This window comes from Saccostrea echinata, unplaced genomic scaffold (genome assembly GCF_033153115.1).
Source record: "Saccostrea echinata isolate AGI-Se365-2 ecotype Australia unplaced genomic scaffold, CSIRO_AGI_Sech_v1 ptg000032l, whole genome shotgun sequence".
Classification (NCBI taxonomy): Eukaryota; Metazoa; Mollusca; class Bivalvia; order Ostreida; family Ostreidae; genus Saccostrea; species Saccostrea echinata.
In genome coordinates this window covers 4,316,063-4,332,546 of record NW_026889781.1, presented here as the reverse complement: position 1 = coordinate 4,332,546, position 16,484 = coordinate 4,316,063, and the positions used below count along the sequence as shown (strand labels likewise).

At 30.9% G+C, this 16,484-nt stretch overlaps 1 protein-coding gene across 1 annotated transcript; it reads left to right on the top strand.

Annotated features, from left to right (window-relative positions):
* Window positions 1-9,255: 9,255 nt before the first annotated feature.
* Window positions 9,256-14,420, top strand: LOC133197859 (uncharacterized). The gene is made up of 3 exons (XM_061334045.1): window positions 9,256-9,279; window positions 10,527-11,982; window positions 14,368-14,420. The coding sequence occupies exons 1-3, from the start codon at window positions 9,256-9,258 to the stop codon at window positions 14,418-14,420; spliced, it is 1,533 nt and encodes a 510-aa protein (XP_061190029.1).
* Window positions 14,421-16,484: the final 2,064 nt, after the last annotated feature.

Sequence of the window (16,484 nt, the reverse complement as noted above, 5' to 3'; positions counted from 1 at the left end):
CTCGACCATTTTCTATTATTGTAAAAATTGAATAACTTTCTACTTCAAGTGTCTTCTTTACTCCTAAAAACACTTAAGTTAACTATAGTTACTAATTATAATATTACTACAATAAATAAAAGTTAATTAACTTTGAATTTGGAATTGATATAGTTCATGTTCTCGAATTCCTACATTCTAGTTCTTCATATAAAAGAGAAGTTTTACTTGTATGTTTAAAATTATTTCTAACAATTAAATCAAATTTCGAACACCTTGACATATATTCTGGTAATAATTGATAAGGAATCTATGGTGCTCCTATTTTCCGTAAGCTGGGGTGTTTGGTCATTTAACTTATTCTAATGAATCCCGATATCGTTAACAATACATTTTTATATATCGGCTACACTACTCTGCCAAATTTTTCAGCCAAGTTTTCATCAGTTACTGCTGACTTTGATCTCAACGCCATTGGGATTCTTTTTCAACAGCGACGAACTCTGCTTTATGAAACAGACGAATTTACATAAATGTGACGGATTTCCTTCGAAATAATTTCACTGAAATATAAGAAATACCTCTCACCTTTATAAACGTGCCTATAGCAGCTTTCATTGTAGATTCCATATCACGAGAGAAAATGTAGACATTCTCAAGTTTCTACTTTAATTAAGTGCTCTCTTGAATGTTTTTTTGATAAATGTAAAACATCTTTGTTCCATAACACTTAACTATGGTAGAAAGCAGAGGAAACACAAAACAAAATTGAACCAAGAACTTAAAAAAAATATAATTAAAAACAAAGAGACTTGAGGAAGTATAGACAAAAAAAATCTATATGCACAGCTTCTTTCAATCTGATATAACTTCTAAAATGGTGAAGGATATTTGGAAAGTTAGACAGATTGAGGCAATAGTATTATCTATCTATACGTGACACTGATTTTCGTCATTAATGAAGATAATCTATGGAAATTCATTACTTGTATTATTATTTGATCGTCCTTGATTATATTAGACTGACACAGATGATTTTATCTTAAACTTTCTTTGGGATCACGTGTGTTACATGTACAACGTATAGTTTTGTTTATTTGTTTGTTTAACGCACATTTGAGAATTTTTACTTATATTGGGATTGATATTAAAAGATGCTTGAGGTTCTGATTGACAATATATATATATAGATATAGATATAGATATACCATAGACTCTGACACATATGTTTCATATTTGGATATTTTACTAGAAAAAGACGTTAATGGTAACCTAACAACAAAGTTTTATGATGAACGTGATGACTAACTTATCAATCGTCAACTTCCCTTACTTATGCAGAATTGTGCACTTTTCACCTGTAGACATACATCTAAGAGGGCAGAAATTGCAAGAATTATTATTTCTTCAAACTATTAACATGATGGCATAAATAGCAGGCAGTCCACGCGTGTTATTTGTGTATCAGTGTTACACATCACTGACCATGCTGTTCAACAATCTTATAGAATCTGTTTCGTTCTTCAGACTGTTTTAATAAAAGTGGTATAAATGTATTTCAGGATTATCTAATTTCTAAAAATATCACTTTCATGACTTACATGTGTACACATGCACACTGATGTAAGGGCTCGGGAAATATTTAAGTGACATTGTTTTACGTTGCGTAAAGATTCTTACAATCATTATATATCAATGAAAATGATAGCCAAAATATATTTGTAAGCAAAATTTGATGAAGAATTAACTGTCATCAGATAATTCATGATACGCATATATATTCTCTCAAGATTCTACGTCAATAAAAACGTAATATACGGAGTAATATGGGAATCGGCCTTGCTCTATAATTGTAGGATCTATTTATTTTAAAGTCATTTAATTCTAGTCTAAAAATAAGCCATTAATTTTATTTAGCACATGATTAATTTTCTATAAAAATATATATGGTAACCAATATCAATAAATAAAATTTAATAAACAATGGTTTAATTTGGTTTCAAATTAATATGCTACGGATGTAATTACAGTGTATTTAGTGTGAAAACCTCTTTTCTTCTATTATTATTTTTTTTTCTTATATATACTGTAATTTTGTGAATTATTCAGAAATAATTGTCACATAAGAATTGTAAATATGCTGTACATGTTACATGTCTAACACTTTTTCTTCCCCCAAAAAAGTCTGTCATTAAATTTCAACTTTCTTTATATTACTGACATTGTTTGTTGATACACCGTGTAATCTCAGTTATGACTAAGCTCCGCCCATTAAATTATTAACCCCGTCTACTGGGACTGCTTGCTGGGACTGCTGGGACTGCTTTTTGGGACCGCTGGGACTGCTTGAACCGCTGTGGGACTGCTCTGGGACTGCTTTTGCAGTCCCAGTGCAGTCCCAGAAAGCAGTTCCCGGGACTGCTCTGTGACTGCTACCTCTCAGGTTGGTACATTAGAGTAATTGAAAAAAATCAACTGTGACAATTTTTAAAATTAAATCATCAAATAAATGTCTCAATTCTTCAGGTTAATGACGGAAAAACACAAGTTTTCTAAGGGATATGGTTTTGGATATAATATAAAAGAATGGAAAAATACATTCTTTTATCCCATCCGCATACAAGAAAGGGATTATGTGTTAGAGGAAGGAGATTCCTGTCTCTGACCATAAGACGATTGAGAGAGTCCAGGTTAAATAGTGTCAGTTTCATAATTTAAAATACGTGTAGTGAAAATAATATTAATAAGATGAATTAACAATTTTCAAATCAATGAAATTGTGCTATAAAGGAAAGTTGATTAAATTACAAGTTTGAAGGAAGAATATGTTATGTTTGTCACGAATATTTTACAGTTGATGAAATATTTTCAATTTGCATAATACATATACAATTTTTATTACAAGAAATTTAATTACATCCTGCATACATACATTTAAATTCTTCAATTTTGATCATTGCAATTTTCTAAGAAATCCCTGTTTTTCGAGCTTTTTTCACAGTGATGAAAGAAAATGAGCTGCATTTTGGTATGTGACATAATTTGTGAAACTTCTTATCTAGCTAGTGTTAATTAATCAAATTTTACAAAAGAATAGGCACTTACACTTTAAAATTGTCTAATAATTTATTGTTTTCCGACCAATATTTGGCTGTGCTGTGCTAGTAGATAATCAGCTGATTTTTGTTGCAATTCTAAATTTTGTTAACTTAACAGGTTAAGATAATGGACTGTCATCATGAGGAAAGGGCCCTTAAGGTCAAATTTCTACAAATTGACTTTTTGGTAAATTTTAATAGCAGGACTCTTTCTGAATGCAAATATGCATATTTTTTTTAAAAATATCTCACTTTTTCAGTATTTTATGGCATTTTAGTAAGGCGCTCCAAAACAACGTTACTCAATAAAAAAAGTAACGACGTCGCGAGCGTCAAATTCAGTTTCCAAACATTCTTAAAATGACATGTTACTTAAAAAACCTTAATCGTTTTGGAACATATTATCTATAAAAAAAATATATATATATATTTGATTTTTTCTTCTTCCAAACAACTAGTATGTAAATATTTCTAAGGAAATTCGCATGTTATTCATATTTTTGTACTATTATAGAGCAGATCTCGTAATTTCGTAAAGGGGCGATGGGGGTCTAGAAAGGATCTAGGAAGGGATTATAATATATTCAGTGGAAAAAATAATACATGTTTAAATCCACAGAAAATATACTTTTTTATATCAAATAATCTAGCTCCATTTATAAAATATGTAAAGCACTTGTTACATTAAAACTTAATATATATATATATAGAGAGAGAGAGAGAGAGAGAGAGAGAGAGAGAGAGAGAGAGAGAGAGAGAGAGAGAGAGAGAGATAGAGAGAGAGAGAGAGAGAGAGAGAAAGAGAGAGAGAGAGAGAGAGAGAGAGAGAGAGAGATAGATAGATAGATAGATGGCCAAGAATGGTACCGCACGCAAATCGGGGCATCCCTTGGCAAAACAGCAGATTGATCCCGATATTTAAAAGGATTATAATTTTTGAATATAAGCCCGCATTCACTCAACAATAAACACGCGCGTTACTTTATTCCCTATAAGTGCTAAGAGGGGAAAAACATGTATTTTCTGTATCTCCGAAAAATTCTAATTGGAAATTATTCAGGTACACAATTATATGTAAACTCGTTTTTAAAAAAGATTATTCCGTTTATAAAAAAAAGGCTACCAATAAAAAATATGTTCGCTACTTCCAAGCGGATTTTTAATCAAATGTTTTTGAATAAAAATGTTTAAAGAAGCTTCCATTGTTTATACAATTAATTTTCTTTGCCTGTCTTAGCTATGGAGTAGAAACATAACAAACTTGAGGGGCACATAATGATGTCAAAGGATTGTTTTAAGAACGTCTTATATGCCGTACATAAAAATCAAAACTTTATATGAAATTCTTACTTCTTTAAGTAAAGCAAGCTTAATTAAAATCGATTATAAACGCTTCTGCACATTTATCTTTTTTTTCATTCGTTCATGTCTTAAAAGGGCCGCTACTAATATCTCCAAAAAAGGAAATTAGTTTATGTTTATTGTATAGTTTGAGCAGAGAGATGGTAAATTGTATTGCTATTGTCTCTTTTTATATATACACATGTATGCACACTTAACGGAGCTGGACTTTTCTGTGCGAAATTACAGTTGCATTACAATTTTGACGAAATCTATTTGAAACAGAATGAATAATATTTTACGCAATTCAGGTCATATATACATCTTCCTCCGTAACATCGGCTAACCTGACAACTAACTTTTCATATTTCGATTTGATTGTTTTAACCAATGGCGAAATATTACGTCCAACACACATGTTTATAGTTTTGGTATGAAGCGATGCGGTTATGTAATATTTCCTTGAATGTTAAAACTCTACCGCTCTAACTTGACTCTTTTTCGTCCTAAAAGCTTAAGGTAAAAATAGGCAAACCATATTTTCCCAGTTATTATTTCAAAAATTCTACGTTCTCGGTATCTCGGAAATAAAATAAAAAAGACTCGTATTTTCGCCTGTTTCCACACGACTGGAATGGAAACATTCCTCTTCTTTTAAACCAGAAAGGTGTGTGTGCGTGTTTTTATTTAATTCCTTTCCTTAAAGTCATGTACAGGTTTTAAACTTCAGTATCCGGGGTATCAAGATACATGTATCAGAGTTGACAATCAGCCTTCAAGATTTCAACGTGAAACTCAACTGATTTATTTCATGTGACGAATTCATTAGCAATAAAATATGTTTTGTTTAGAAGTTTCATGGTCATCAACGTTTTGAACGAATCGTCGTTTTTTTCCCTCGCATTTAACATCACCAGTGCTTTTATTTGTCATCATTATAAAACTTAGACTTCTTTGTTGTCTTACGTTTTATATAAATTGGTTTATGATTTAAACATTTTTATAACTTTTAGTATAAAAAACATAACCACTTGTTACAAGTATTAGTACTTTTTCCTCTAACAGTGATTTATTCTCAAAAGATGTCTCCATATCTGATATTTATCAGAAGCTAGTACTTTTCTTCGCCTAAACTATATATATATATATATATATATATATATATATATATATATATATATATATATATATATATATATATATATATATATATATATATATATATATATATATATATACATACATAATTTTTTTTTATCTTCTGTTTTATAAATGTTCTCAATCATAATATCTCTGTCGATACAATGGTTATTTTCTTCAACATTGAGAATACTGTTCTTCGCATATACCTGGTAGGCCGGCTTTTATCGGAATAATTTAAGAAAATTGATATGTACAATAGTTTTTATCAGACACTTCTTTTTGATGTATTTATTTGATCATTTCAAAATTATTTTTTAAGCAATTTATTTGTAGCAAAATTTTCGGGGCATCCTCATCTACCGCTTTTTCTTTAGCATATTCTCTTAATGTTAATTCAGTATAGAATTAATTATATAGGGACCGTTTGACCCCCTCCCCCCTCCCCTCAATTGTTGGTGTAGTAGGAGGTATGAATCTCCCATGTTACCAGTATCTATATCCATACAAAGAGGGGTTATCATTTTTTCAGCTATAACTTTTAACGTTTGTATTTCTATTCGGAGATTTTTTTTGGTCAATTTATCTCCCTCCTCCCCTCCCCCCACTACACATTTGAAAATCGACATTTCACACGGAGCTGTCTAACTATGAACATCAGTATGATTAACTATGGATTAAAATGATAATGGCTAAATACATTTTACGTTATGGTAATTTTCAGAATAAAGAAGATTTATAAAGAGCGGTGTTGTGCATTGCTCTCTCTCTCTCTCTCTCTGAAAATACTATATACGTGTACGGATTATACCTCTTTTTAAAATGTTAAAACTGCTGAATATTATAATATTAGTCAATTCCTCGATTTAACTCAGGAGATAACAGGAATTCCTCATAGCTGTAAACAGAAAGAGAAATTGCATCCATACATAACATTTACTTGTTTTCTTATTGAACATATCCATAAGGACATACATTTCTTAAAATATTTTACAGCATGAATTGAGTTTAACATTCTTTAAGCATTTTTTTTTTCAACACTGCAAATGAATTAAATAAATTATGCACTTTCCGAGACAACTTAAACGACAAAAAAACTCGTTTATGAAAATTTCTATTAATAAATATTTCGATATTTACGACATTCTAAACATAGGTACTGAATAATAAAAAAATATAAAAAAAAAATACACAGTCCATTTTCTTAAATATACATGTATATAATATATGCCACTGAAAATATTAGAAGAAGGCATATCTCCCTGTTTTGATAGGGGAAAGCATCTCCTAGTTTACGAAAATACCAAAATTTTAATTTAAACACAAACTAGAAAAACATCCTGACTGAAGTTATAAAAACGTCAAAAGTATTGATTTCATTGAAAGTAGATTTTATATATATATATATATATATATATATATATATATATATATATATATATATATATATATATATATATATATATATATATATATATATATATATATATATATATATATATATATATATATATATATATATATATGATTTCGAGAATTTTTATTGTTTTACTGTTAATTTCCTTGTTGTCAAAATAAGAAATAAAGAAATGTAAAAAAGAAATATAGTTTTCTCTAGATAGGGTGAACGAATTATTAAATTACACAGCAGTGTTTAGTGTTTTCAAATACTTTTTCAGATTGCCAAGAGATTGCAATTTTTAAAGCTCAAATTCATCAATTCAAGCTCTTTTTGTCCCATGCTCAGGATATTTGAGATTACTTGAAAAAAAGAAATGATTTTAAATCGTCAATAAAAATTTGGAGACAAAAATTATGTTGGTACACAACTGCGTCATTCTCTTGGCAAATTCCAAGAATTAAAAAAATATATCTATATTTAAAAATTCATAGAATTAGGTTTATTTTCAAAGAAAAATTGTAATGTTAATTGATTCAAAATATGTATTTGAGAATATGCGTTCATATCACTAAAAATAGTTCTGATCATGAGTTAAAGGGAAATTAACCATTTCCAGTATCACATGATCTAAACAATGAAAATAATCAAGTTGATGGCTTTAAATTTACATTTCAGTAAAATCTATCATCCGACATTGACAATGCTGGGAAAGGGTTTGCATTTATTTGCACATCTCCTTGATACATTACTTGCATTTCTCATAATGATAAACTCTTCCACTCTACTAAGCTTCAAATGGACATTTCTGTCGAAACATATCTAAAACTTATTCTAAAAGTGTTAACATTCTACTACAAATCTGCTACTATATCATCGCAGACCAGGAGGCTGTGCAATATAATTGGCATTTCACTATCACGATAGGCGTTGACACGATAATGAACCCTCACTGTTCAATGATCCTGAGTGTCAAGTATAGGTCTATATTTGAGGCCCTTCACCTGTATATGATGACGTCTCTATGATTGCTTTCTTTGTGAGTACAAGTATAAACGGTTGTATTTGTTACATAAAACAAAAACATTACTCGAGTAAGTTGGTTATGCAATTTTTTCAGTGACATCTGCAACAGTTAATCCTGTTCTTACAATCAAGGAAAGGCATTTTTTTTTTGTTTATGTTTTATTTGTATGAATAAACATATAAAGTATGGCAATTATGATAATGAGTTTGGAAATATAAATCGTCAGGCCATCCAAAGTTTCAAGATACTTGTAAAATTCCGTTACATTTTCAGCTCAATTCTTTCTTTTTTTATTTTTATCAAATTAATGATCTTTGTGTATGACAACTGTCGATTTGCATGGAGATGCCTCCCAGATATTTGTTTACTTTGCTGTTATATCTCGTGAAGAATAATTTAAGAAATGGATTTTGCAATCACGTGCTAACATTATGCATGTAGTTTAAAACAGGATACACTGTATAAAGTTTATGATAATTGACGTCATATTCTATACTGTCGTGGTATCTTTGTAAATAAAAGAGGTAACATCATATGGTAATTCTGATATTTGGTTAAAAACCTTAAAGTACTCATGAGTTGAAACAAAAAAAAAGGTATTTGAATACATTTAATTACTAAATATTGTATATGATGAAACCCAACATGATTCTTAAGATATGATGCTTTTTACATCATTGCAGTCAATGTTCTCTTCATGGCAAAAAATCGGGAAAGAAATGTTTGTTAATGAGAGGGACTACAAGTACCAATGGCGATGAATAAAAGTTATCTGTGAGAACAATCAGTAGAGATTTCACATGTAAATTGGATAACTATGATAAATAATTGCAAAACACCATTTTGTGTAAATTTGAGTTAAATTTTATTCATAATGTCTAAAATATTTCAAATTAGTAAGTGAAAACAAAAATAAAATATTAACTGTCTGTTAGTAAGTAAATAGGTTGATCCTTTACTTTGTTAGCCCATGGATGTTTATGAAGACCTTTGATAATGCAGTCCGAATTTTTCAACATCCTTCTTTAAAGAAAACTTTGCATTATGTCTGCTATTCACTTTTTGTTTTATTTAGGAGGTGGACGAGTGAAGGAAGAAAGTATATCACATCCCTTTGAGTGTTGAGGAGCTTTATTATCAGCTCCTGAATTCTTGCTTTTTTCAGCCTTTCCACCATCCTTAGATGAGGTTTCATTTGCACACATTTTCTCCTTGGAGTCCCCTCAATGCTTGCCACTGTGTTTATCCATCTCCATTCTTTTTCCTGTAAAATGCAGTATGTAAATGCATATAAGGTATTAATTTGCACCGATAGAATAGATTCTGAAAAAAATCCTAATTGATTTCAAGACAAGTAATTGAATAAATCATAAGAAACTTATTCCTCTTATATATATATATATATATATATATATATATATATATATATATATATATATATATATATATATATATATATATATATATATATATATATATATATGAAAATTAAAAATAACAAGGCAACAATGTTAGTAAAACGTAAGCGCTTTCATTATACTTCTTCAGACGTTTTACAATTCAAGACAATTCAAACATGTGACGTTATAACGCTACCTGATGATAACGTCAACAACAATGCAATGACGTCACAATGCTTATAGAGGAAACAATTATAGAGTCTAAGTAAAATTACTTTGTTCATTAATAGCGTAATAAATAATAAAGTCATGAAACAGTCTATATTAAACTATTTAAGGACGGTTTAAAAATCTTGATGAAATGTTTTTCTTTTTCCCGTCTTTCTAAAAGATTTTCTGTTTTGAGTTTATAAAAGGGATAAACTGAGAATTGTCCCTGTCCACAAACAGCAAGATGTTCACTGAGTTTTATTTTTCTGTACTCGGGTTGGTTGATATGTTGTCTATGTATGCGTATACGAGTGCGTAGTGTGGTCCCCGTTTCTCCTATGTATAATTGTCCGCATCCAGTGCATGTTATACAATAAATAACGTTTTTAGATGCACAGGTCATATCTGCATTGATAGTAAATTCTTTATTTCCGAGTGTAAAAGTACTTCCCTCTTTAATATACTGGCAGGTTCCACAACGTGAATCAGAGCATTTATTGACCACATACAAATTCCGTTGGTGAAATGTAGATTTACACAATATTCTTCGGAGGTTTTTAGGTTGTCTTTTACTGTTGATGAATTTATATTTTTCCAGTACTTTGGACATTTTCTCATCCGTCTGTAGAATGTTGTTGAGGTGACGCACTGTAGAGGTTATATTCCTGTTCTTTGGATTGTATGTAGTTACAAGCGGTAATATTGCAGAATCTGATGTGTCACTTTTTGAAGAATTAATAAGTTTATCTCTGTCGATTTCTATAGCCTTTCTGATTCCGTCCTCAATGATTCCAAGAGGATAGCATTGTTCAAGCAGATATTTTTTTAATTCATTCAGACGTTCATCTCTTTTTTTCTTGTCGCTAACAATAGTGCAGATTCTTCTAGCTAAATTGTAAGGGATTGAACGTTTCGTATGACTTGGATGACAGGAACTGAAATGGAGGCAAACAGAGCCAAGGTCAAAGATTTCAGCAATACCAATACCTACAAGGACAGAGGAAAAATTGGGAACCATAGACCCAAAAGTGATAAACCTGTCAAGTAGGCCATTAAACGCGGCTGAAATAAAATTACTGTCAAAAGGATTAAAATTTACACCAACACCAAGTGACTCTAATCTTCAGGAATTATCTAAGGATATCAAGGAATATACAAGAAAATTAAGACTAGCAGAGTATTTTCATAATGATGACGAAGACGAAAACACGTCTGAAGGTGATCTTGTTAGGAACAAATCAAATTTTAATCCAAAGAAAGGAAGGAACAGTCTCCTTGACACCGTTTGTAATACTCTGCAAAATATACCTCTAAATAATGAAAAAAATAACACAAGAAATAATTTACGAAAAGAAGAGGAAAAGGCTGTTCAATCATTGACAAACGACAGTTCAATCGTAATCAAAGAAGCAGACAAGGGTGGAGCAGTAGTAGTTATGAATGCAGAATTTTACAAAACAAAAATATTACAAATGCTCATTAACAGCGAGTTTTACGATGAAATATCAGAGAACAGTGATAAAAAGACAATGCGAAAAATTAAAAACTTAATAAAAAACCACAATACAACTTCCTTTTTAACAGCCAAAGAAGAGGACTTTTTGACTAATTTTGATTTTAGAGAAAGTGCCTTTTATGGACTTCCTAAGATACACAAATCTAAAATAATTAAGGAAGCGATCAAAATACAAAACTCTGCATACATTACATGTAGCGATCCAGAGGATCTTACATTTAGACCTATCGTGGGTGGACCAAAAGCTCCAACACAAAGGCTGAGTCATCTTATGGACATATTACTGAAACCTTTATGTTTAGAAGTAAAAAGTTATGTTCGGGATGATCTAGATTTCCTGAAACATCTTCCTGAAAAAGTTAGTCATGATGCCAAGCTAGTCACAATGGATGTTACTAATTTGTACACTAATATTACTACTTCTCTTGGTGTCAAGGCGCTCGAGTACTGGATTGATAAATATCCACAAAAAATTAATGAGCGTTTCAGCAAAGACTTCATCTTAGAGGCTAGTAAAATAGTATTGGAAAATAATACTTTCTCTTTTAACGACAAACATTATGCACAAAAGAAAGGAACGGCAATGGGTACAAAGATGGCCCCTACTTATGCCACCCTTACACTAGGATATCTAGAGGAGAGGATGTATGAAAAAACTACTCAGTACTTTGACCAACAGACTTCAGAAAATATAAAGAACAATTGGAAAAGATACCTTGACGATTGTTTTATCATTTGGAATGACAGCGATGCGAATCTAGCAGTTTACCTAAATATTATAAACGATCTAGATCCTGACATCAACTTCACAATGGACGAAAGTTTACAAAGCATTCCGTTTTTGGACGTCCTTATAGCAAAGCATGGAGAATGTATTTCGACAGACATATACTACAAACCGACAGACACACATCAATATCTCCATTTCAGTTCCTGTCATCCAAGTCATACGAAACGTTCAATCCCTTACAATTTAGCTAGAAGAATCTGCACTATTGTTAGCGACAAGAAAAAAAGAGATGAACGTCTGAATGAATTAAAAAAAATATCTGCTTGAACAATGCTATCCTCTTGGAATCATTGAGGACGGAATCAGAAAGGCTATAGAAATCGACAGAGATAAACTTATTAATTCTTCAAAAAGTGACACATCAGATTCTGCAATATTACCGCTTGTAACTACATACAATCCAAAGAACAGGAATATAACCTCTACAGTGCGTCACCTCAACAACATTCTACAGACGGATGAGAAAATGTCCAAAGTACTGGAAAAATATAAATTCATCAACAGTAAAAGACAACCTAAAAACCTCCGAAGAATATTGTGTAAATCTACATTTCACCAACGGAATTTGTATGTGGTCAATAAATGCTCTGATTCACGTTGTGGAACCTGCCAGTATATTAAAGAGGGAAGTACTTTTACACTCGGAAATAAAGAATTTACTATCAATGCAGATATGACCTGTGCATCTAAAAACGTTATTTATTGTATAACATGCACTGGATGCGGACAATTATACATAGGAGAAACGGGGACCACACTACGCACTCGTATACGCATACATAGACAACATATCAACCAACCCGAGTACAGAAAAATAAAACTCAGTGAACATCTTGCTGTTTGTGGACAGGGACAATTCTCAGTTTATCCCTTTTATAAACTCAAAACAGAAAATCTTTTAGAAAGACGGGAAAAAGAAAAACATTTCATCAAGATTTTTAAACCGTCCTTAAATAGTTTAATATAGACTGTTTCATGACTTTATTATTTATTACGCTATTAATGAACAAAGTAATTTTACTTAGACTCTATAATTGTTTCCTCTATAAGCATTGTGACGTCATTGCATTGTTGTTGACGTTATCATCAGGTAGCGTTATAACGTCACATGTTTGAATTGTCTTGAATTGTAAAACGTCTGAAGAAGTATAATGAAAGCGCTTACGTTTTACTAACATTGTTGCCTTGTTATTTTTAATTTTCATATTAATTACCGGACACTGTGATATTTCTTTTCATTTTTTGGATATATATATATATATATATATATATATATATATATATATATATATATATATATATATATATATATATATATATATATATATATATATATATATATATATATATATATATATATATATTCTATTTTGTATCAATATGCCGTAATGTAAGGTAAGTGGAAAATTTAACAGGAGGGAAAAGCAGGCAAACAATTAAACAAATGAAAAAAAAAAAACAACAGGATTTAATAATCAATGCTGTAAATTAAGAAAAATTTGCACCAAAAGCCAAAAGAAAGAAAATAAAGTAATCTCAGTGATCAATATTTAAAACCCACAAAAAATTCCATTCAAAGGGTATTACGCTTCAAAAAATACCTGAAATTATTAGGATATATATAAAGGCTAAAATAAAAGAGGAGGATGCTGTATAAAAACCTAATTCATCTTTGATGAACAACAGAGGCAAAAGTTTGCACAAAATCAAACCTCCCCCCCCCCCCCCCCCCAAGGAAGAATAATAATGGACACTTACAAAATAAAAAAAAATGAACAAACGTGAAGAGATAAGAACAAAATATATGTATTAAGAAAATAAAAACAATTAAAAATCATTTTAAAAAATGAAGAAAGCAAATTACCAAAGCATATGAATAATTTTGCTTTATACTAATTATGTTAGATGAATTGAAAATAGGTACAGGTACCTGTCTTTCAGTTGCTTATGACAGGGAATCAAAAACTCTTCCAAGAATAAGATGCTCAAATCACCAAAAGCACTCTAGACTGTTCATGATAGCTGTCTTAGAATATTTATATACTAAGAGCACAATGAATGGCCAATTTCTTTTCTTTAGAAAGAGACGTAAATAGAATTACAAGAAATGGATAAAGTTCTGTTATGGTGTTTTCCTTTCAACAGGTCAACAATGGCGTGAGAAATTAAAGCAGTTTTTATCTGTCATTTTAAGGTCGTACATTGATACCCTTGTGCAGCCACCAAAATCTTAAAGGTTAAATGCTATGCATTTCACTTAAAAAAAAAACTGCATATAGTTCATGTTATTTCTTCCACTCCAATCTAATGGATGTAAAAACGAAATCTTCCTTATTGAAAGTTCCCTAAGTAATTATAGACATCCCACGTGATGTTTTTCCTGTGTATAAGGTGCAAAGGTTATCAGTATAGGGACCTATACGGTTACTGCACACGAATTTACTGTTACCTTTCATTTTTCTTGCAGATGAGAAAGAGATTAAAAAGACATTCCCAAAAATACCAGACAGTATAAGATGATAAGGAAAATGAAAGTAGGTACCGTTTGTAGAAAAGAGTCTGAATCAAGTGCGTCAGATTCAGAACAAGAAATATACTACATACCAAGACCTTTTTTTATACAAAAAGAAAGGATATGTCTCACACACTTCAGGTATAGATGATAATACTGGCCTCAATGGTTCAAGTAAACATATGGGATCAGGTGCCTCTAGGGCAACTTTTTTGTTGTTATATCTTGTTTTACGTCCCATTCGAGAATTTCACACTCATATAGAGACATAAGCATACACCGGTGAAGGGTTTTAAGTTTAGATCTTTACTCGGTACTCAGTGCCATTGAGCATTGAGGGTTATTCTTCGTACAACGCTTACTTTCAATGTGAGTAATAACATCAGTTGACTTAATCTACAGTTAGGATGATTTTCTTCTGTTGAACCTGAATCTTATATTCAGAATACATAATGTAACTCTAACACAACTTCGGGCTTATATTATACAAATGCTAATAAAAATTCGCCATAAGAACGTAAAACGAATCCGTCTATTACACAACCAAGACGCTCTACTCCAGTGCAAAAGATACCAGAAAGATTTGGGAACTGGTTAGTTGGGGAACACTACGCAGGTTTGGAATGTATAAGGGGAAATGTCACAATGATATGAAATATTTATAATAGTTTTATGACATTAAATTCAGCAATGAACGAAGAAGTCTTACTAAATGAATTTTCTAACTATCTGAAATATGATGTACAGTATGTGTTTATTATAGTTTTCTGACCTTGAATTTATTTAGTAGCTAAAGAGAGTTACTAAATATATTCTATGAAGACAATCGTGTATTTTTTTTTTTTTAGAATAGTATATGGTTTTAAATTCTATTGATTGATCAGGTAAAAATAAATAATTTCATCTGGTGGCCGCTAGATAATTATCTGGCTAATCTATTGATTGATCAGAAATATTAAAACTCATGTTGCTTATGCGTTACTAATCTTCTTGTTTACAGGAGAAGACATCTACAATGCTGACTTTAAACGAGGTTGTTGAAATCTCTGTTACATAAATTTATGTGTGAGTAGCCTGTCTCGGTTAAAAAAAATGATTGTACTCGGAGCATGCCCTTGAGTTTCGAATAAGCTGGGAGATGTAAACACCATAATGTAGGTTATGGTAGAATATACTACAAAAATAAGGATAGTTGACGATTAAACTGCTAAAGTCATCTCTTTTGTCATACAATTTAGTTGTTAGTAAGCCTTTGTTGTCTTCAGTAGTAAACCATCCAAATATGAAACGGATATTACATTAATGAATAATGACTTGTCGTTCACACTGAAAGACATCCAACATAATGAAATAACTGTGATGTACATCCACCAAAACTATGGAAGCCGGTAGGTTCCAGGTAGAAAAAAATATTTTATTAGTTTCTGGCGGCTGCGAAATAATTATCTGTCGGTCGCCACATAAATAACTGGCGGCCGCCAAATAAGAAAATCAATTCTAGTGGTCACCAGATAAAAAGATCTTGCGGAGTGGCCACCAGATAAAAAGATCTGGCGGCCACCATATAATTTTCTAGCGGCCGCCAGATAAAAAGATAACTTATCTGTCGGTCGCCAGTAATTTTTTGGCCAGATGAAATATAATAACAAATGTTCTTCATAGGTTTTGATATTGATTTATCTCAGTGGGACCGACAAAAACTTCAAGATATCCAAGGATTCGAGATATCCAGGGTAAAATACCCAAGGAAAAAGGGATTGGGACTTCAAAATCACTTCGACATATCCATGGTATTCGAGATATCCGTGTTCGAGATACGGAAGTTCAACTGTACGTATTATCATTTCATTATCATCATCACCCTTAACACTAAATAAATTACAGCCATCTAAAATTCGCTGTATGTCCATTCATAAAGTTTTTCATTCATATTAATTAAGTTGAATACTAATACATTAAATGAATAATTTAATAATAATAAAATAATAATTTGGTTAAAGATAGTTAGATCAAATATGTAAAAGCTTGATAAACTGAATTATAAAATGTGCTTGCAGAGTTGTGAGAGTGTA

Coding starts and splice junctions, on each gene's coding strand:
- LOC133197859 (XM_061334045.1), top strand. CDS start 9,256: ATGCAGTATGTAAATGCATATAAG. Junction 9,280..10,526: donor AGTATGTAAATGCATATAAG/GTATTAATTTGC, acceptor CTTGGATGACAG/GAACTGAAATGGAGGCAAAC. Junction 11,983..14,367: donor TATAGCAAAGCATGGAGAAT/GTATTTCGACAG, acceptor TTTTTCTTGCAG/ATGAGAAAGAGATTAAAAAG.